Source organism: Teleopsis dalmanni, chromosome 1 (assembly GCF_002237135.1).
Source record: "Teleopsis dalmanni isolate 2A chromosome 1, ASM223713v2, whole genome shotgun sequence".
Taxonomy (NCBI): Eukaryota; Metazoa; Arthropoda; class Insecta; order Diptera; family Diopsidae; genus Teleopsis; species Teleopsis dalmanni.
Genome location: NC_051846.1, coordinates 61,727,727 through 61,752,144, shown reverse-complemented (window position 1 = coordinate 61,752,144; position 24,418 = coordinate 61,727,727). Strand labels below are relative to the sequence as shown.

At 28.6% G+C, this 24,418-nt stretch overlaps 1 protein-coding gene across 1 annotated transcript in view; it reads right to left on the bottom strand.

Moving 5' to 3' along the window:
• Positions 1-2,259: 2,259 nt before the first annotated feature.
• Positions 2,260-24,418, bottom strand: part of LOC119682411 (ecdysone-induced protein 75B, isoforms C/D-like) — a 44,047-nt gene continuing 21,888 nt past the window's right edge. Inside the window, exon 2 of the mRNA XM_038095849.1 lies at positions 2,260-2,316. Within this exon, the coding sequence (XP_037951777.1) occupies positions 2,260-2,316 (57 nt within the window). The remainder of the gene's footprint in view (positions 2,317-24,418) is intronic.

The following is a 24,418-nucleotide window of genomic DNA, read 5'->3' as shown; positions in this document are numbered from 1 at the left end:
AAAACACCATGGGCTTCTCAAAAAAGAAAGACTTAGCGCTGGAGTAGAGTACTACTCGTTTCGGTGTGCCGGTGCTAAGTGATCTTTCATACAAAATCTCCGCTATTTATATGCGACACTTTGCTTTGCTTAGATGTACGCACAACCGCACAAGTGTAATTCGCTGTCAGCTTTGCTTTGCGTGTCGTGCGTGCGTGTGTTCGCTGTTGGCTTCGTTTTGCGTGTCGTGCGTGCGTGTGTTCGCTGTTGGCTTCGTTTTGCGTGTCGTGCGTGCGTGTGTTCGCTGTTGGCTTTGTAAATAATTTGTTAGTTTTGTTTTGTTTGTTTAAATAATTTTTATGCAGATGATTTTTACAACTATTGTTTTGTTTTATTCTTAATAAATTCTAAAAATAACTCTAGCTTAAATATAGTCAATTCATTTCATATAAACAATTATTTTGTATAAAAATAACTTATGTCTAGCAATTCATTTCATATAAATATTAATTTTTTTATAAAATAACTTATGTCTAGCGATTTATTTTATTTCAACATTCATCTCGTATAAAAAATATAAATATATAAAGTAAATTTTTATTTATGCCTATACATATTTTAAGGAAAATAAAATTTACTTTATAACACGTAATTATAACTTATTTAGTTTTATGACACAAAGAGTAAGTCTTCGTAAATTTCTAGAATTAAGATTTAAAACAATATAATATAATAACCTAATTAATTGTAATACTAAATATTATATACTATTGAATAATAATATAATGATACTGTGTAATATATATAAGGCTTTGTTTCTGGCGATGTATGAAACTAATTTCATGTTTTTTTTGATAAAATTGCTTTCTAATATAGTTATGTGCTTAGAACCCGTTTAAAAACTAAACCCGATTCTGTAAAATGGCATTTATACCGGGCGAAAATGATTCATTTCAAATGAGTCATTTGCAAGTGTTTACATTTGTTGTAATTCATTTGTTCTCATCTCAAACAGCTGATTTTTCAACTTGCCTGTTGATTTGATTTTTGACCTGTGCCAAAAAATGTTGAATGAAGGTAAAATATACCTTCAAACCTTATAATATAAATTTAAAACTATTTTTTAGCTTCGATTAATTTATTTTTGGGAAGTAGAAGTTCTAAAAAAAAGGTGCATAGTTTTCAAGGAAATGCAACCACTAAATATTTGTTTACCTTTTTTCGTAAATATGTCAAAAACAGCTTTTTCAAACTGTCAAAATTCAGAATAAGATCAATGGATCTCATTTCTGCTTGAGATTTTGTATGCAAAAATGAGTCATTTGCTTCTTATTTTCAATTTTTGAACAAAATGAGCCATTTCAGGCCAGTGTAAATGCCATATAAACGCCATATAAGACTGTTTTTGTATAGTTAGCCTATAACAATTTGTATCTGATCGGTATTGTTTTCTTGATTCAAATGTATATGTTAAGCTCAACAAAAGAAAACACTTGTTACGCGTTGTACATAACTAGAAACCGTGTTGTGGAACTTGTGAAAAGAGCAAGAAAGCTTTCTGGGTGGTTTATTGTGTCTAGTACGGTGCTCGGATTGATTAAATGAGTTTTAAACTCTGCTGTTCTGTTTTTATTTAAACATAATATATATAAAAACACATAATCTGGTCTGGTTAAAAAGACCAGAACGCTTTGTGGTAGAATAAAAGTAGCCACAACGCGAAATTCTACTAGTAAATTCAGTAGCCAGTCACTATATTCACAGATTTCTCAATAACTGCGTAATATTTCTTATCAATCAATATTATGGCAAATGATTAAGAGAAACCAATAGCTTCAAAAAGTATTTTCTTAAGAAGGATATAGATGCATAAAAAAAATCTTTTAAATTTATAAGAAAAATGTGTACTTAATTTTTGAGCCAATATGATTAAAAATACCTTTTAATTTTATTAACTAAACATAATAATCCAATAATGTTATTTAAACGTCCGGCGATGAGACAGATTTGAAATGCATTGTATGGTGGATGCAAGACTAGATATAAAAGTTCACCATTTTTTCTTTCGTATATAACAGGTTCTTCGTACCTGTTTGTCTGTTATTATTTTTTTGTATTAACAATAATTTAGAAAACTTAAATAGACTGTGAGACGTGTAATACGCTGATGACGTACACCTACATTATTATACTTGCTACAGCATTCAGAATAGCCTATATATACTGCACATAAACCAGCATCTCAATAAGTAAGGAAAAAAATAAAACCATAAGCAGTGATTATGGTGTTGTATCTTCCTGTTTTATACGTTTAGAAATGGAGTAGTTAAAACGTTCCTAATAAAAATAATTATATTTAATAAAAACAAAGTAGCAAATAAATGTGAAGCAAAGATTTCTAGTCCAGAATTAGTAAGTTAGAGGAGTTTTTGTATAACTTAAGATAGAGATCTATAACCATATATCCACTAATATAAAATTGAGTAATTTTAATACCACCTCAAAGACACTTTTATGTATTGTAACATACAACTTGCAGTAGTAACAATCCAGTCAAAAATTCCGACTTTCATAGACTATATTCTGTGTCATATCAAATAATAGACACACTGGGATTATTATAGATCTATAATAAACTTATTAACCAGATTATAATAGAGTACACAGTACTTGCTTACATACATCGAAATAAATATATAAGGTTAATATAATTTGTTATCTATATTGCGAGCAATGGCATGAAGTTGGTTGAATACAAATCTAAAATGTAACTCGAAAAATGTTTGGATTGATTAAATTTTTTATGTATTTCTGTGCAACGACACGTAAATGTATTCAAAAAAAATTTATGTATATAAAATCTCAAGACAATATATTTTAGTAATATAATGTTTGACAAATTATTGCTACAAATTGTTTTTATTTTCCTTGAGAAAAATTTTTTCCGATACATTAAAACAAAGTATCACAGCAATTAATTGTCAAGATAAATGAGTAAAAACATTTAAACTCAAAGATAGGAGTAACTCTTCTGTACAAATTGTTTTTCATTAAAATGAAATTGAACAGTTTTCACCACAAAATTGTGCATTTCTAATAGAAGCACTGTTACCTTGGTCCTCCAGAAGTATCAACAGACGTTTGCTTTGTCTGGAACAATAGCAAAACCCATTTCTAAAATGGTGTGGTTTTAATTGTGTGCATTATGTACTAATGTGCTAATTGCTTAAATGGTGGAAAAGTAAATAACACACGAGACATGTTCACATTGTAAGTGTGTAGTCTATAGGTGCTCCATGTTCCACAGCACGGCACTTAATTGTTCTGGCACACACCACACACACCATTCTGGAAATGAGTTTAAGTGAGTGTTTCACTGGCACTTGGTGCAAAATTTAATTAGTACTGGTTTCATGTGAGTGTGAATATATAATTTATGCATTTTAAATAAATGCAATTTTTTATTTTCATAGCGCAAGTAAACGTTGATAAATTAATGTTAATAATTGTAAAATTATAAGTATTTCTAACAACTGTTTAGAAATTCTTGTTCCAATTACTTTTGTTTATATGTAGTGCCCTATTAAAAATTAATTATACGTCACGAAAAGGTAGTAAAAATCCTTTAGAATAATTTTTAAAGTAATTGGGCCACACATTTCAAATGATCATACATACATACATACATACATACATACATACATATAATTTAAAAATTGAATACTACATATATTATATGAGATAAATTATAAATGATTTAATATAAAAGGATGATCTTGAGCTTTATGATACAAACAAAAAAAATCACTTATCGATAAGTAGCGAAAAAGTTATAAGGATTTGAAATTGGCTAAACTAATTAGCCTAAAAACAAAAACTAATAACTAATAAACGTATCACTCCCATTTTTTGCTCGAAGTTGTAGTTCTATATATGTAATAAATAATTATATATGTGAAATAGAACTTTAAAATTAAAAAAAAAAAAAATTTCAATTTAATTTTAGTGTCAGCTATGACAACTACGTAATCACTATTTTACTTAATAGAAACTATTGTATTTAATAGAGAGATTTTGAACAGTAGTGAATTATAACAACAAAGCTTTTTATTATTTTTATTAATTGAAATTTTGGCTAACCATACAACTGTTTTGCGTATTGCCAAATATTCACTTTCAGTGGACTTGAAATTATTTCCTATATTTAATTATTCGTAATTTGTTTTTTGAGACTGTAAGTACCAAAAATTGAACTCGTACCCTACTAAATTTAAAACTCAGAGTCAGCGTTCAAAAATATACTTGACTGGTATGTTCTAATTTGGAGTTTTTTCAATTTGTTGTTTTAGTCTACAACACTGCTTAAATAACATTCAAAAGCAAGCCCATCTCAAAAACTGTATTTAATGATAATTTCATTTTAATATATCTTTTGGTTTAGTAAATACCGAATTTTGCTCGTCTAATTTTTGTTCCATCACACTGTGTAACGACTCCAATATTGAATATACTACATCCTTTGCCATAATTGAAGAAAATTATTAGTTATATTGAATGGTTGTTTGTAAAACTACTACTCCATTTTCTTGGCTGAGGAGTTTTTAGTTGAAGGAGTTTTAAAATAAACTCAAATTCATCCGATGAAATATATTATCTATACTACCAGCATATTAATAAGAACTGAACTGTTGATAATAATAATTACATAGTCCCTAATTCAATTCTGCGCTCAAAGTCATTCAGGAATAGTAGGAAATTAATACGCCGATGCTGCTACAAATTAGTTTTGCTCCTAATTTGACTTTTCTTCTAAACAGCGTAAGGGACTTTGGAAATACTATATGATTACATTTAATAAAGTCAATGTAACCACCTTTATGGTAAAATAAACAGGATGTTGTAGTTATATCTCAAGCTACAAGAACACCATCTTTGTTCCATTTTGCGATTGACGTTTTATTCTATATAACTGTATATCCTTCGTGGATATCAGATATCTTCGTTTTCAACAATTATTACTATATTCTAACTTATTAAAGATTGTATCTGAATCAAGTGTCAACCAGATTGTTCATTTGATTCAACATTGTGCATTAAGTCATAACTAAATTCCGTAAATGTTGGTGCCTAAATTTTTATGAAGCCGTACACAGCAAGAAACCGTTCCAGTTCAGATTGGTCGGCGCAAATGGCAATGGATTGGCCACACACTTCGAAGACCTGCCAACCATATTGCAAGAACAGCACTCCGATGGAACCCCCAAGGCTCCAGAAGACCTGGGGCACTAGCACAAACATGGCGCAGAACTATAGATAGAGAACTTAATAATGCAAATTATAACTTGAATGATATATGCAACGAAGCGCCCAGTAGAGTTAGGTTTAGATCTATAATAGAGGCCTTATGCTCCACGAGGAGAAGAGGACAACAGTAAGTAGTAAGTAAGTAAATTTTTATACCAATTTTTAAAAGACAAAGACTTATAAGAATGTATGTTCAGAAGTGAATTGGAACAAATAAATGTGAATTTTTGTTTAAACATATCATAGCTTGAAAATTGAGGTAAATAACATTTTTTCACATTTTCGATTTCGTGTGCTGCAATAGTTTTGCATTTTTATGTACTAAATTGTCATTTCATTTTATGCATTTTAGATAAAATATTTCATCCGTGCATTTTATGAAAACATAAAAATATTGTGAAGTATGTAGTTGGTGTGTGGGAGTGTGTGGGAATGCGAAGGAGTATGCACCTGAAAAATACGTTCATTCAATTTACAATTTATATTGTGTAAGTGTGAAATTCTGAAAAATTTATTTAAAAATGAAAAACATTTTTCTTCAACATCCAGCATTGAGCATAAAATTAAATAACAAACATATTTTACAAAAAGTTATTTAAAATTTTAAGTTTTTAAAAGTTACTCTTGCATTTTAGTATTTAATTATAACGTTTCAATTTTTTAATTGCATGCACAAAATGCATTTGTATTGCATTATACACAAAATGCAATTACTTTCATACTCAAACCTATTAAAGAATAAGTAGGATGTGTTATGAAACTATTATGCATTATTCAGTATATTATCCTTAATGGTTTCTTAAAAGATGAAAAGCAGCATTAGGATATATAAATTTCAGAGATGTGAATTATTTTCTTTTCATTTTTTTTATTTTAACACATTTTAAGTAATTAAATTTTGAAATTGAAATATTTTGAATTTTCTTTATTCATTTGAAGAAATTATTTCAAAAGAAAGCTTCATATATAATATATGTGAACGTATGTTAATAAAATATTCGCAATAAAAATATTTTATTGCAACTTTATACTAATATTTCATTTTTTATTGAAATTAATTATAAGTGATAACTGCACATAAACTTTTATTGCACTTTTTATATTTATTTTGTTGGTTTTCCAAATCACAAACATATGTGCTAAAATCCATTTATTTAATATCAAATTTATTTTTATTGCGATTTGATGGTTCACATACTAAATTTTGATAAATGGTTTAATTATTTATATAATAATTTATATGAAATGCACAGTATTTCATGTCAGTGGTGAACATATATAAATACATATATGTATATTCTATTTACGCAAATGTCATTAAATAGTGCTTAAAGATTTAGATTAGTAAAACCAAAATTTATCTTTAAATGGAGAATTGCAAAATTATTCACTTAAGATACATTTTGAATTTTAATTTCCTATTTACTTAAATATATTGTTTTTTTCACCATTGACTTAGGAATTTTATAATTAAAAATATTATTGAAATTATATTAAATAATTTTATAAATATTTAGATTTTTAAAAGTATTGGAAAAACCTTTTAAAATATGTAATAAATCGCCAATTTTGATATCTTGTATCTTTAAAACTATTTCAAATGTCTAAAATCTTATAACAAATTTTAATTTTTCCTGCATAATTTAATTTTATGCAATTGATAAATAATTTATAACATTAATTGGAAAACATTAAAAAAGATTAGAGCTCTTTTGTTACTATCAAATCAATATAGAATTTTTTATTCTAAATGGATGTGACGGCTTAGTTTTGATACATGGTTTTATTGATATGATATCCCAAATGTTTTAAATACTGTAACAAAGTATCATGTTATTTACTTAATTGACAAAGACTTTAGTATATATTTCTTTGTAGAACTGGTTTAAAAAAATTTGTATTCTGTGCCGTAACATTAAAAATAATATATTTTTCATATGACAACAACAAATATTAGTTATGTAGATATTGATAAAATTAAAAATTATAAAAAAAAATTATAAAAAAATATTATAAAAATACAAATTAATGACGAATTAATGCGGCCTTCCAACATATTCAGTGATTTAAGTTGGAACAGATCCTACCTGTTCTGGATAGTCCTGGCCTACGGCATTGGAAAATACCTATAGTTTGTATTCACATTATTAAAGATTTTGATGTCCGAAAGTAAAATTAGACTTTAATAAATATTATAGTAACTATTTCGAAAGATTTGAAACTCTTGACAAAGTATTGTCTATTCAAAATTAAAATTTATATTAAACTGTATCACTTGCATGGAATAGTTATTACATTCGAATATATACATATGTATAAAAAAAATATTTTTAACGTAATGAGAATTAAAATTAAATTTTGTTTGATATATAATGAAATCTATTCACATCCTTACATATTTCAACACTAAACAGTCTGACTACAGTACTACAAAGTATTACTTGACATAATTCCCGATACACGTGTTGTGTTCCATAACTTAATATATTCGTATAAGGTGAATATAGAGATTATATACAAATATGTAATGCATATATGTACATACATACATATATCAGAAAAATAATGAAAAACGACAATATTAATTAACTTTATAATGTTGCTAGTAACTAGTTTTTATTTTTCATACAAAGTTCATTTTTCTAAACGGACAGTACTCCTAACCGGACAGAATTGATGATCCCATCTGAATCCGCTTAATCCCTGTATATGTATTATTATAATATAATTTGGTCAAAAACTTATTTTATTTGCTTTTAATAACATTTTAAAAGCTATTTTGGTTTAATTAAATGTTAATAATAATTTTTAAAACTTTTGTTAAAAAAATCTATACGGTTTATTTTAATAAATGCGAATTCTAATAAAGTTGTGCGATTACAGCAAATGTTGTTGCGATAAAAAATTAATATCCCGCTATAATGTAAACCTAACATAGAATAACAAAAACAAAACAAATATACTCAAGCAACAACAACTTAAAGCTAAACTTTAAGCAACTGTTTGGAGTGTGGTGACTTAAACTTTTGTTGTAATTTTGTTTTATTATTGGTAAATATGACGGTAGGTCTGTTGTGAGTTTATATTGCTCTGTTGTTGTAAATAAACAATGCAGTTTTATTTTTGATGTGAGATCAAGAAGACGGAATATTATTGTTTTGATAATTAAATAATTAGTTTTTTTAATTTTAAAATTTATATTCATATATACATAAGTTTAATTAATGTGTTTAATAATTCCTGAAATAACAAGAAAATATGTTTAGTGAAATAAAATAAAAATAATATAGTGTATATAATATAATAATTATATAGTCAAATTAAAATAAGTGAAGAAAAATATGTTGAGAGAGAGGTTCAGTAGAGTCAATTTTTACCAGTAATGACGTTTTAAATGTGTAAAAGAAATGGTGAGTGCATTTAATTGTCAATAAATATATACTTGTTTACATACATATATAGTTTCCATCTCGGTCTAATTGCCCTTCCTTATCATTCTTGTATTCACATTGTTGTTAAATCGATAAATATTGAATCGATGCAGTTTTGTTTTTTTGAAAGTCATATTCTTCTGTCTCTGTTGGCTATTCTTATAATAGCTTGTATCGCTCTTCTAGCAAAAAGCGTTGATAGTTGAGTAGATAATAGGTAATATTTTTTATTGATCATACTATATAAAGTAATCGCCTTCTGTGACGAAGTTACATATATGTTTCTTTTATTACTTTTTGGTCTGGTAGGACGTTTTTGTAATTTATGTCTTTTATCTCAATGTTACATATTGATATATGTATATAACATACTTGACATATCGTATTTATATATAAGAATAATGTATAAAGCACACGTGTATTTTGCTCACAGATGCGATTAGGGATTAAATAACTTTAAAATTGAAAATAAATACTTGGCAACTGTTTTTTATTTGAAGATATTTTGTACGTTAACTGCAATTTTATTATATACTAGAGGTCTAATTCATATAATACTGACATATTTGTTTTACTTATTCACTACATAAAATTATTCTTTATATACAATTGTTCTGTATACACACATAAATAGTATAAGACAGATATTTAGGGATGAATGTATAAGGTGAGTAATATAAGTATTAAGTATACATCTATTTTAAGTGTACTCATCTAATATATAGAATAATTCATACTCAAATAATTTTTTTTTTAAATTCTGGCTAAAATCTTATCTTTATACCGGAGAGATTTTTAGATAGCTTCCACATGGTAAATTTACTTCCTCTTCGGATGGGTTATTTATTTATCGGGATATGTGATTAGCTGATTCCGGTTCATTGATTATTCTCCCAAAATTGTTATTTATTGAAAATCTAGCAGTTAAATTATATTCAGCTGTGTTGGATTGCTTCTAAGCTTCATGATTTCGGTGACACTTTATAATAACATACCTAATTTTCGTTTAACTACATATACTATTTAATTCGAAATTAAATGTATTACTCATTCTACCAAATGTAGGATCTCTTCTATAATTCCTAGCGTAGATAAATCGATCGTTTTTGAGCTTATTAATGGGCTTAGTTGAGTTTAGCGGACCTGTATCTTTTTCACAAGCATATCTTTTTCACAGTCGTTTCTTTCTTATATCTGTGAGAAACACAGCTGCGCCAAAGGTCATTTAATAGAAGATTTCATTTTCTAAAATAGTTCTATGCTAGAAGATATGTAATATCCTAGATGAATTATTTAAAAGATATTTCAATGAGATTGCTAATCCTTACATTTTATTGCCTTTTTTTAATTTGCTCAATAAAGTGCGGTATACATAGATCGTTTAAATGTTTTGAATGACTTCTTAAAGTATCACGCCTAGATTAAGTAAATAATGATAACTAGTAATTTTTATAATGTGATATTCATGCATTAATTTATACAAATTAATAATTTCGTTATTATTTTTAATTAATTTATAATTTTCAAATAAATTTTTATGTGAATTCAATCTTCTTATGGTATAAATGATTCGATTTAATTAATTTTTCTGCCTTAAATTTAAAATTATATAAAATGTTTAAATGGAATTTCTATAAACATTAAACTAAAAATAGCAGAATAAAAGCACTTAATTCAAATAAATTTCTTCACCTCACAATGAATCTTCCAGTCCAACGCTTTCAAAAATTTTTAATTGCATATTTTTATTTCTAGAGCGTGAAGGAATATTTTTGGATTAAATTATTAATAAATAAAGATTAATTAAATTCCTCCATAAATATTTGTGTGGTTTTTCAACATAAAATAGCAAAACTTATTGAATAGCAGAAAACTTTAATCATTACTTTCTTCAAATGATTTAACCAAGTTTGTAAATAATTTTCTCCTTATTTATGGGTGAAATTTGTTCTGTTGTTGTGAGGTCGTTAAGAGCTGAAGAAGTAAACAGCAATTGCGAATGGCTTAATGACCGACCAAAACGTCGGCATTTTGATGCTAACAAATGTTTAATCGCATTACAGTAATTTATGGAGCGCAGACGTTCGCTGCAGTCATTGTCCTTTCAGCTGCTCAACATAACTTCAATTCAAAATTGGAAATTGCCACGAAACATTAAACTTAAAAATAAAAATTTTCACTTGGTTGAGTACTGAGTCAAGGCCATAAGGAAAGTTTATGCGTATGTGTTCATAGAGCAAAGGATTAAAACGATTTTGTTTATGATATGTAGACACATTGAAATCATAAACGATTCTAGTAGTATTTCAGCTACAAAAGAGAGGAGAACTACTTGTCGTTAAATGTCTTACAAGCAATTTGTGGGTAATTCGGGATAATTTTTAGACTTCATCTCTTTTTTTATGTCTTTTCAAAAGTCATATAATAATTCAAAAAAAAAAACAATTTGGTCAAATTTTCAGTTGCCCATAAAACGGTTACTGACTTAGTGAAAGGAGAAGAGGACAGAATGAGTTTTAAAGTAGTTCAAGTCAAAGATTTAGTACAATATTGAATTATGTAATGTGCACTCATAAATTATTAAATTATGTATGTAAAAATTGACAATTTTTGAAAACGAAATTGAATTGAATTTATGGAACGGAAGATTGTAGGAGAAATTTACATAAACTCTCTTTCATGCTTTTTGGTGATTCAACTGTAATCAGTACATAAGTTATAAATTTTTACGGAACCATAGATTATAGTAGATATATCTAAATACTTATTATGATATTATCGCTACTCACTTAGAAGCAGAATCAAAAAATGCGCATATTTCAACTTACTGTACAGAATTTAGAGTTTTCATCATCGCGTTAATGCATTCTCTTATATATTGTTCATGAATAGTTTAATTATTACTTTAATTTAATTATTATTATTATTGTAATTACAAGATAGAAAGTACTTATAAGATCTCTTTTTTATCCCTGGAAAAAACTCTTTTAAGCTATCTTGGACAAATTTCGATTATTGAAAAATCTAACCCTGAAAGGAATATCGTATACTGCAAGACTAGTTGGGATGCTTTACTTTGATTTTAACAGAATTTACAGGTGTAAGTGTCCATTATTTCTGTCTCAAATGTCAATGTTATTTTAACTCCATCTAGATGCAAACGGTATATACTTTTCTATTTCTATGCAGATTCTCAATTAGCAATTAAACCATAATTCTTCTGTAAATTATTTTCGACATTTCTGGCAGACTTTTACAATTTGTTCGAATCAACAAACACATTGAAAGCAGTAGTATTTTGCATGGTGCCTTGCTTAAACTGAGAACAAATTCACATGAATAAATAAAATCATCCAATGCTATATTATAACATATAATAATTGAAAAATCGCTAAACTTAAAAACTTGTTAACTACACAGAGGCGTATTTTCTTCGCAGGATAATCAAAGGTAACTAGTGGGATACTAGCTTCCTAGGAATCCTTGGACTGAGGATTGTAACAACATATTTTATGCACTAAGAACCGATGAGACTTGCAGTCATACTCTTTATGACTGTTTGGCTTTACTCTTTATATATTTCAGTTTTTATACATTAAATATAGCTGCTTTTATCCAGTTGAACACTGCTGTAGTGCAAAAGATAAATTAGGATCAAAATACTCTACTCAACTAGTCAAACACTAGCCCACTAGTCACTCTTCTAGTCAAAACTCCTCTTATTAATTATCTATTTATTTATGTTATATATATGTGTAAAAATAAATTTGTTGTAGATAATTATACCATAAAGTTAATATATAATCCATCATAGATAATATCATAGATATAGATAATCATAGATAGATCATAGATATAGATAATATCAGATTGAATTTATTGAATTTATCATCTATACTTTACCGTTAATATATGTTATAATCATCATAATTTTAGTTTTTTTTTTAAAGTTGCTCGATATTTTGATTGAATGGGATTATGTTTCGACCTATCAAAGTCTAGAACACAATAGAAATATACCAGAAACTGCCAATCAACGTAGCGGAGCATTGCACTCATAACAAATTTTTTGTGTTACAAATTGGCCGTAACTGAACAGAAAACACTTAGTTCCTTATGTGAAGGGAAAAAATGATATCTATTGCGGATTTTCTAGTATCTTGGCTTACTACTCTTTCCTTTAAAAAAATTTAAGCGTGATAGTCCGAACTAAAGTGGTTACGTGTTTCGTCTGACTTCAAGCTGAGCTGTCTCTACGGGCAAACCCATTTCGTTGAAATGACAACGTAAACCGTGATAATCACTTAGAAATTTGTAAGTAACTTTAGATCTATTCTTCTGAGAAAGGACACATTACTATACTTGTGAAGACATAGTAGTGTTTTAGCCATAAATATACGCTTGTGGCGATTTTTTTTTAAGATTCTCTTTCTTATTTGACATTTAATCGTAAGCAAATTTTTTTTATAACGAGTCTTATATCCACAAAATTAATTTGCTAATACAATACTTGCAAGAGTATCTGCAAACTTATTGTTAACTGCATACACGAAAAACTACCCTGTTTTTGATTTTTCAGCTCCTGCAGCATATTATCAAGAATGTCGAAGAAAGTATCTAAGAAGAGAAGGCTTTCATTGGTACATGACAAATTGAATTCCTTTAAATCTTTGGTTGTCTAGAGTGTAGATCTCAATAGCGCGAACCTCAACCGTGAAGATTGTGGACTGTATACTCATAGCCAGAGAAATTCTGGTGTTGGGCCTAAAGAATCCAGTAGTTATTATAAATTTTTGGAATCATCTACGAGATACGTGGACGATTTCAAACCAGTTGTACCAATTTTCCAAACCATATGATCAGAAATGAGAAGTAGAAATTTGGGTCCAAAGCACAATTCCATATTCTTGTGATCCGTCCCAGCGTCGATTTCTTTCGAATGCTTTAAATTCTTATTAATATTCTTAAGTGCAAATCACATTTTTTCATTTAAACTGCCATAAAAGGGACAATGGTGCAACTATCCAGGCATACAGGCATACAAAATTAATTTCTAATTACTCAATTTAATTACCATCTGCCAACACACAAACACATGTAAATCCACAGACTTACTTAAATCGATGAATTTGATCTAACCACACTCTGACAGTTGAGACAAGACGTAGACGGTATGAAATAATGATGTGCGCACAAGTGAAATTAAACCGAACCACATAATGCATTGTTGAAATTAAAAAAGGGTAAAGGTGGGGATGAGCAACCGCAACCGCAATGCACAGGAGCATGACGAAAAGTTTCATTATATTTCAGCGAAAAAAAAAGAAAAATGACAATAAAAGTTGTAAAAAAATAGAAATTTATAAACAAAATTTATGCAACACAGAACTCTTTAGAAAATTTTAACACTGCCAGCAATGAAGTTAAAAGGAACACTTGGCCCTAGTGAGGAAAATGATTTATTTTTAAAAACAGAGCAGCGTTAAAATGGCTACCAGACAATCTACGCCATTTGTTGCTGTTAGTTATTGGCAAAATGAAACTAAAAACAAAGCGAATTCAGACAGCAGCGACAAACAAAAGAAATGGGCAGAGCACAAAGCATAAAATTAATGAAGGTCTCTTTTTTATTCCGACTGCACCGCAACTGTAGCAATGTCCAATTATTGTTGGCGTATGCATTTTTCCTTTAATTTATTCTCATTTCGCCGGAATGGAAAACAAGAACAACAATGTTTCGCATTACAGTTCAGTGATTTTAATTGCTTTTAAGCTGTTGCTTTTGGTTTAATGCATGCAAATTGTCCCATCCTCCATTATAAAGTGAGCTGCATTTTTTAATTGTTTGAGGATTTTTTCTGATACGTTTTAATGAAAAATATAGTGAAGAGTAAATCAGTTGGTTGAGTTAACATCGAATAAAGAAAGCTAAATTCAAAATTATTAGTAATTTCTTTAAAAGATTTATTAAGTATAGTTGTTAATTAATACAATCTAAGAGGTTAAAAAAAATATTATCGCCATAATCCTTGACGTTATAGCTTTTAAAGGACTTAAGTACGTCGAAAAATAGTCTTTTGTTGTTGTTAACTTTCTCTTCATCTTTCTAATTGGTAACGCTTATGGTCCATATTCATTCCATTCATTCATATATTGTCTGGTATTTTCTTTTTCAATTTTGAGGCAATTTGTGGTTATAAGTTTTATATATGTGCTCTGGTGTACTACAATATAATGAGGTTAGGTTAGGTTACTGGAGCCGTCCGAACACGCACTTAGACCACGAGGTCCATTGTGCTACCCTTAAAAATTTGACATCTGCCTGTATCACTATTTAGTACTGGCCACAAAGCCATTGAAACGCGGTAGAGCATAGAATTTATGTCTCTTAATGAATTGAAAAAGTGCGAACCTAAATTGGAGAGTCTATGTCTTATATCTTATATGATTAGTGCATTTTAAACTTTTTTTATAAATTTAATGATATAGTGCACGTTATTAACTTTATAAAATAATACTGTCCATTGTTGTACCTTATGATATACATTTCACCATTTTCTTCGGACTCAAAAATTTTGGGCGATGATCGTACTTTTCAAAACTGATAATTTACTGATTCTATTAAACTATATCTATATTAGATCTATAAGACCTTATTAAAATTTTGTAAGCCAAAGACGTTGTTTCCTGCATGGATTTTGCTTTGCAGATTTTTTGTAAACTGAGATAGCATTTAAGTAATTCCTGTACTCTGTATTTACGGTTGCAGTAGTTGCTTTATACTGAATAGAATTCAAAGGTATCAAAAGCTGTATACGTATCTAAACCTGTGCTGTTTTGAAAAATATTTCACGCCAGTGATGGCTATTAGAGCATAGTAATCTGCACATCCACATTATTGTTATATTTAATATTATTCTTTTTTAATTGATCACCCTAACATTAAATAAATAGAAATTTAATATAAAGTTAAATAATATTGTTCCCAATTTCCCAGAAAATAAATCAGGTAACGTTCTTACTTTTTTTTCACAAGACGCTGATCCAAATATTTCGAAACATTAATCCTATTATGTGAAAGGAACAAGTACTTGAAAGGTGACATTTAAGGCAACATTTTGTGTGAAGGTTTTTATGTATTAATTTTTTTTGTTCGTGTAAAAAGTTATATTGATATGAAAAGTAGTACAACAATTGAAGAAATACAATGCAATATATAATGCTTTATTGCTATAAAAACTGTTACAAAAAACATGTTGAAAACTGTGTGCCGATTAAAGTGACGATTCAGTGAGTAAACACTGGACATATAAATGGTTTGTTTGAATAGGAATTTCAATATCAAAGATCTACCTTGCTCTAGTTGGTTAAACACTAAAAATGCTGATGAAATATTGCAACCAGTAGAGTAAGACTCACAAGCAAGATGTCAGGAGATAACGGAAGCACTAAACGCCAACAATATAATTATTTGGAACTACTTTAAAGGTGCAAGCTGTGCAAGCTTTATATTTGGGTAACATTTTAACTAAAACAAAAAAATTTGATTTACCGAATACTGAAATGAAATGCTGTTGAAATGGGAAATCGTAAATCAAACCATCTGTGAAGTGAATTTTTACGAATGATTAAAACCAATAAAAAGGCGGGAATATCCAATTCAAACTATCATCTGTGATCCTCCACAAAAAACTTCATAGCCTTCACGAACGGCAAAATATGTTATATTTATTGGCAAAATATGTTATATTTATTGGCAAAATATGTTATATTTATTGGCAAAATATGTCGACTACTGGCACAAAACAGTCAAAGAAACGAGATTAGAATTGTGCGAAAAATAATAAGTTGTGCCGCATTATGATAATGCCAGGTTATACACATTTCTGATGACTCGGAACACTTTTTCGGAACTTAGTTAGGAAGTCTTAATGCATACATTTTATAGCCAGAACCTTTTATCATTTGACTATCATTTGCTTCAATGTCTTCACATACCTTTTAATTGTAAAAATTTGGCCAAACTGAATGCTGGAAGACCTTTGGTCAAATTTTTCACCAATAAACCACAAAAGTTCTACAGGGATGAAATTATTAAGCTACTTGAAAAATGGGAAGAGGTTATAAATAATAATGACTAATATATATAATACTTGATTAATATAGATTTTCAGTAAAGAACATTTCTATTTTCTATATATGAAAAAATCGAGGATACTTATTATAATAACCATTATATTCGGAACTTTTTTTTATATGAGCTGGGTTACGTAAGGGGACAAATGCTGAATTATTATCAAATCAATTCGTCATGATGATATGAAAAATGTTATATTATACCTATGTCCAATTATATAAACCCACCTTGATGAATTTGGTTGTGAAGCAGTCAGTTATTCGCTAATAACCGCCGACTTTACGTGGTAAAACAGAAAAAAATTGGTATCCTGAATTTAATTCCACCAAGGTAGTGCTGTTAGCCATTTTTCATTTTTTCTTCCCTGGTTAAACAAGCTTTAGATCAATGTTTTTCAAGCATCATTTCATGGACTGCTGCCGACTTACGCCATTTGCGCTAATGATCCGTAAAATATAGTGTTTTTGTATTTAATAATATTTTTTTTTGATGAGATATTAGTACCGGTACTTTCAAAAAACCTTAAATACTTTACTGGTTCTTAAAAAACACACTAAATATTTTTTAGGTCTGCGCAAAGATATTATATGACAAATACTACTTTAGCAGGCTTTGGATTTAGATTTTGCTAGATATTATATGAAAGCATGTGTTCAATACATTATTATCTTCAGAAATTGGGTTATTTCGAATTCTCTTAAATCTTATTATAAACATAATAACGTTTTTCTTTCGAAGATACCTAAGGTGTTTCTGTAACTCCTGACTGATTAAAATCACTTTTTATCAGTTTAAAAGCTATTAAGTTACAAATTGAATAACATATTTTGTCTTAGGTATTTTCTAAAATTTTGCTTGTTTGACTTTAATTTAAAATTTTAAATATTTAAAGGCACAGTATTAAGACCATGGGTCTAAATGACACCTGTTGTCATCATTACTAAAACATGCAAATTAATTTATTTTGACATTTATGTTTTAATAAAAAACCAATAAAATATGTAAGAAACAACACTATAAATTTACAGCAACAACGATGTCCTCTTAAGTTTGTTTGTATCTACAAACTTTATTTAATTTCCGTACCAGATTTAATTATTTATATTTTATTAAGTGAAGAGTTTTTTTATTTTACTTAATTGTTTAATGGACAACCAATTTTTTTTCCTTATTTCCTGATTTTATTTTGACAGCTTCATGGACCTTTAGTAAACTTTTAATAAAACTTTAAATTATTATTAAATAAAAGTTAGCACTTATTTTTACACTTTCTCAAAAACACTGTCATCTCATTAAAATCTGTTTGTGCTTGTATTTTTTCCTCAAAGAGAAAAACTTTCATATACTTTCACTGGCTTCCATTTTTTGCAGTCGTCAACTCAATTAATTTTAAACTTTCTCCAAGACTATCAACAAATAAGCAAACTTTTCGTAACTCTTTCACTTTATAGTTTACAAATTAGGGCTGCTATAATGTAAAAAAACAGGAACTACACTCAAAAAACACAAAAAGGTTGTTTATTTGATAGAAAAAAAAATGTATCTGTCGACAAATGTGATAGGTTTTTCAGATAAAGTTTTTATTTTCAAGCAATTTTTTTGTGAAAACATTGTGAAAAATATTTTAATTAAAAATTTTTTTTTGAATATCTGCAATGCAAGTAGTTTTTGGTGTATGATGAGTGCTTTTAATTACTTTTTGCCAAGGTTCTAAAAAAAAATTAATATTCTTACACAACGTATCAAAGTGAGATACCATGTACCTACATAAGTAGTTCCGGAGTAGATTTTTTAATAATACGACTGCAAGCAATTGTGTTAAGAATTTTATTGCCAGTATTAAGCTTAGTATTAATATTAATCATATTAATAGAGTCTAATCAGATTGTATATTATATATTGTATAATATATATTGTATATTTTATTGAGAATTCATTTTGTTTAGTTTAAAGATATTAATAATGGTAAGAACAAAGTAAGAATTTGTAAGTGGCAAAATTTAAATTAAATTTTATTCTAAAATAAAATATTTTCATTCACATATTCAAATAAATAGGGATTAATTATCATATCCAGAACATAAAGAATACCAAACTGTTAAATTGCGTGATGTGAATGTATTTCATAAGTAGCATGTGGTTATTCTTCACCTTTTAATTTGATAATTTTATTTTTTTACGAAGCTGCTAGAGGGTTTGACCTTCATCTCTAAAGAGGATTTTTCTATTCATTAGTGGATCTGTTTGAATCCATTTTGAAACCTACCTTTTAAAATTTGTGTTCAATAAATCTATTCAAATCTGTTGCAGCTATGAAAGCGTCTATACATATACACATGTACATGAAAAAAAAAATAAATGAGCTTTGAATAAAATAAAATTAGAAAATATCTGTCTGTCATATTGTTATTTTTCATATAAACGGAGATATCGAGTATAAAATAGAAAATAGTCCAAGGCTATTTAAAAAATGTTTTACGAGGGCTGCTATATATATTTCTGGTCTAGGCAACACTAAGTGTTGCCAGGTGCAATCTGACATTTCCATTAGAAAGGTTGAAATTTTTTAGCATAACATCACTCAGGATCGACGAGCCAAATCCAACGAAAGTTGTTCATGGAAGAAGCACTTCGAAGCAAATGGTCGCCTGTTTCTTCGGCAAAACAGGTCATGCGGCGACTGTTCCGCTTGAGCAACGAAGGACGGTCATTTCTGAATGGTACACCACAATTTGTTTGCCTAAAAATTTCGGAGAAATTAGAAAAACGAACAAGAGAAGATGAATCATTGTTCACCATAATAACGCGAGCTCTCACAAACCAGCGCCTTTTTGACCGGCCAAAACGTCGAATTGATGGGACGGTCATTTCTGAATGGTACACCACAATTTGTTTGCCTAAAGTTTTCGGAGAAATTAGAAAAACGAACAAGAGAAGATGAATCATTGTTCACCATAACAACGCGAGCTCTCACAAACCAGCCCCTTTTTGACCGGCCAAAACGTCGAATTGATGGATCATCCGCCGTACAGCTCTGACTTGGCACCCAATGACTTTTTTTAATTCCCGCACATCAAGAAAAAATGCGTGATCAACGATTTTCGTCGTCAGAAGATGCTGTTGAAGCATTCAAAAATCATGATTTGGAGGTGTCTCAATCGGAGTGGAAAAAATGCTTCGACAATTGGTTTGAGCGCATGCAAAAGTGTATAAATTAGACTGGAGAATACTTTGAAAAACAAAACAATTTTTGATGATAAATATTTATATTTTCATTATTAGGCCAGAAATATATATAGCAGCCTTCGTATTAGATTTTTCAATACAAACACTTCAAGTTACGCAAAGAAATACATTTCATAGAAAAAACAATTGAAGATTTTCAGGGTTGTATTTTAAACCAACCCTTTTTTTAAAATGGAAAAATACTTTTGTATGAAAGAACTAGCATATATATCGGATGTTGCTGCGAACTTATAGCAGCATGAGAATTTAAAATGATAATACAAGACAGAAATATAATTAGAATTAAACTTTTTTTATTATATTCTGATAGATTATTTCATGGGATTTATTTTTTGAATATGATTTCCAGCATATAGCCACCGTTTCTACGAGTTACATGATCTATTCGATTAGTCCAAGTTTTGACTACTTTTTGGAATAAATGTGGCCAATAAATGACGTCAATGGTGGCATGAACATTGGCTTCCAGTGCTTCACGATTTGCTGGATTGTCGACTTAAACTTATTCTGATAATGACTTAACATAGCATCATAAAAAGTTAAATCGCAATAATCAGGACACGCAAGGCCATTTAACAGAGCCTTTTCTGGAAATAAAGTTGTCAACAAATTGATTTGGCAATAAATCGATTGTTTAGCTATATAGCAAGTTGCACCATCTTGTTGGAAGCAAATGTTGCCGATGACAAAAATACACTCAGCGGTCGCCATTAACTGTGACCGTTACGGATCGATAATGCTACCAGCGTGTAAACTGCACCAAACAGTCAATAGTTGATGGCTTTGAATCGTGAAAAGTAACATTAGTGCAAAAGTGAACAACAACTAAACGAATTACTTGCTCACTAGGTCGATTATATTGACCGTAAAAGAGATATTCTGAACTGTCAAACCATAGTTGTCGATATCTATAGTTCTCATATAGCTAAAAAAAAACATCAGATACTACTGAACTTTGTTTGTAAATAAATGTTCTCTTATAAAAAAAAATAAAAAATTGCATTAAATGCAATAACAACACATTCGATTTATTTGAACTTTGGTACTTCTAAAATGATGGCATTTTTCTGTAAAAATATCGAATTAGTTTTAATTTTTTTTTAATTTAAAATTTTTTTTTCTAATTTCTGAAAAAGTTTTTGAATTCAGAACTTCTGGAAAAAAGTTTAATTAATTTTTGGATTCCTGGTTTTGCTGTTGCAATTTTTCCATGAAAGTTTTTTATATTAAATAGCTTTGGTGATTTCGTACATAACTCAAGTAGCCTCTCAAGGATACCAGATTTTGTTAAATAATTTTTTGTCCTTCTTCAACTGCACATTTATATTTTATATTCAATATTTTCAAACTTTTGTTTTAGTTGTTAAATAATTTTTAATTTTTTCTGTGGGTTTTTGTGGAACAAAAGTTTAGATGAATGTCAATGAGCTGCATAATACAGCAATTTCTTAATAATACCACAGGGAATAAACTTAACTGGTGAGTGCTTATCTCATGACACCTTTTGAAAAACCACAATTAAATGCTTAATTCATATACAAAGTCCTTTCAACTTTGAATTAATTAGGAGTTTTATCAATATTGCACTACTGCAGGTATTCCATATTTACTTATATACGTACATATTGTTTATATGAATAACCAAAGCTCTTAATATAAAAATAAAAACATATTTTCATTTCGTATTAGCGTTCATCGCAATTATTCGCAATTTGTTTTTCTTTTAAGCCATAAAAATCGTAAAATAATATGAGATTTTTGTGTACGAAGACTTTTTATTTGTTCGAAAAAGGCTGGCAGGATATTAAATGAAAAATAATGGAAAAATTATTCAAAATATGTTTTCCCTTTGAATTTGGTTGGGTGTTAATACAACTTTGGTGGGCAGCAAAATTGTAATATAAGCTCCGCAGACCAATTAACATATTAAAAGTTTGTTTTTCGTATTTTTAGCTTTTTTTCTCTAATATATTTTTATCTTTTGAGTGGTCAAAAATACAGTAAGCGTTTAGGTCTTATTAAAAATATAAAATTAAAATAAACTAATAAAAATAAAATTGTTTTAAACCTTCACTTATTATTTAAAATTTGCATAAAAATTACATTAAAGGATTTGAAGGAAAATGTCGAACGAAGTTATATTTTTAATAAATATTTGATTAAATTTTTGAAGATGGACTTAATTTAAAACTTTTATAATTTTATTATTAAATAATATATATTGAATCCTTTAACCCCTAGGAGGAACATAGGGTCGCACTACTAAATAATGTTGGGTGTTAAATAAACAGTATGTCAAGACGTATGAATCATAATTGCCCTCGTTGAAAGTCATTAAAAAAAGAAAATTGCATCAGAATTTTCTATTTGAATTGAAAACATATTCAATTTAAGAAGGTATAAAACTTTAAAAAGGTATATGTTAACCAATAGCTGCTTTCAAATTGTATTTATATATCTTTTTAAGACATAAAAAAGACTAAAAGAAGTTTTTGCAGTTTAATAACAAATTGCTAGAAAATTCTACTTAATATATTCTATATTGTGAATAAATTGATTAATTGGTTATAGAAGTGAAGTGGGTCGAGAAAAATGGTTGAGCACTAAGACTATAGGTGGATTGGTTTACAAATTAAAAAAAGAAGCTAACTAAATTCTAAAATTGAGTGCCTTTTCTGTCTACTTTATGGCTCTGAGAACGAGGAGGAAACTGTGTTTCATCTCATGTGTCAGTACCTATCTTTAGCTGGGAGAAGATCAAAAATCTTGTGGGCCACTTTATCGATCTTATTGAGCTGTCATCCTGCAATATTAAGGTGTTAGCCGGGTTCATGAAACTGTCAGGTTGATGTACCTTCACCTAATGGGGAAGTCATTGCCTTCTTCGCCGTTGGTTGTATACTGATCACCTAGTCTATGTACGAACCATTGCTATTTCACTGGTATCACAACGGGCCATTATTTGAGCTCAAGTGGGTTTTTTTTGTTACACAAGGCCGCCACTCCGCTCCAACATAACCTAACTAATCTATTTCTGTTAGTTTTTATGGTAAAGTTGGGTGGAGTCCTTGTTTTATGCTTTTGTCTCTGTTGTCTTTTGATGTTTACAGTAACATCTTTATATAAATGCAACTCTGCAAATCACATCGGTAAAGAGATTGGTCGGCAAAGCATCTATTTATTTAAGTCGTAATGAGTCCTTTTCACTTTTTTGTTAAAAAAATGAATGAATTAACGAGTATCCTATTACTATTGTTTAAATATTAATGTTTTCAAATCAATTAATGTATATATTTTGTGATCTATTTTCATTTTACTAAAAATAGGTCATAAGTCAAATTCCAGACAATTTGTTAAGGCCAAATTAATGTTCTCCGTTTGATTTTCCATTCCTGCTTTTTGATTTTTTAACAAAGTAAGATTGAAAATGAATTTTTATTTTTAGTTTTTGATTTTTTATCAAAAAAGTGTTCAAAATATCATAATATCATATTTTTCATAATACTTAACATCACTATACAAAAAATTATATGCTTATCGGTTTTATTATAGCCTTGATGTTAACACCCCTTTTTTTAGATTAGGGTTCATCTTATGGGTTATCACAAATAAGTGAATTCAATTACTTGCACATTTGTTACATCAATCCATCTCAAATGTAATCAACACAAAAAGTGCAATAAGCCAGAAAATTCTTGTCTCTATCGACACTTGCAACAAATTAGGTTACCACTTTGAGAACTGAAACGCATGTGACGAGCAGGCAATACATAAGTGATGGTCAAGCTCAATAACTGCAATTGCAACTGTAAGTTGCAACAATAGTAGTAGAAATTTTCTAAAAATGTGTGCACTTCATGTTAAATTCTAGTAATTTGCAATTTTATACAAATATCAAAAAGAATACACTGAATATCGCAGACTTCACAATACTGATGATAATGATGATGGTAATGACTACTTCGATACCAACAGCATCTAATTATGGAATTGATATTGTAAACTTATGTTGTGTTTTGGTATGCGCAACCATATAATGCCAAGGAACTGAACAATGACTTTCAAAACTTTTTGTATTAATCATGCGGGATACATTATCTGAAGAAAAACGAGGGTCGTTAAATAAATTCAGTTATGAAGTCATCAAAATTATTCTGTGCAATTTTTGTAAATTGTGTTCCTTGTTCTATCTTAGATTAATAATATCCACGAACTTATTGGGATAAGGTGCTTTTATTAATGAGTTAGATTAAATAAAGTTGTAAAACAGCAAAAATTTAAATGGGCCGGTTATATTGTAAGGATGTAAGAAGGCGTACCA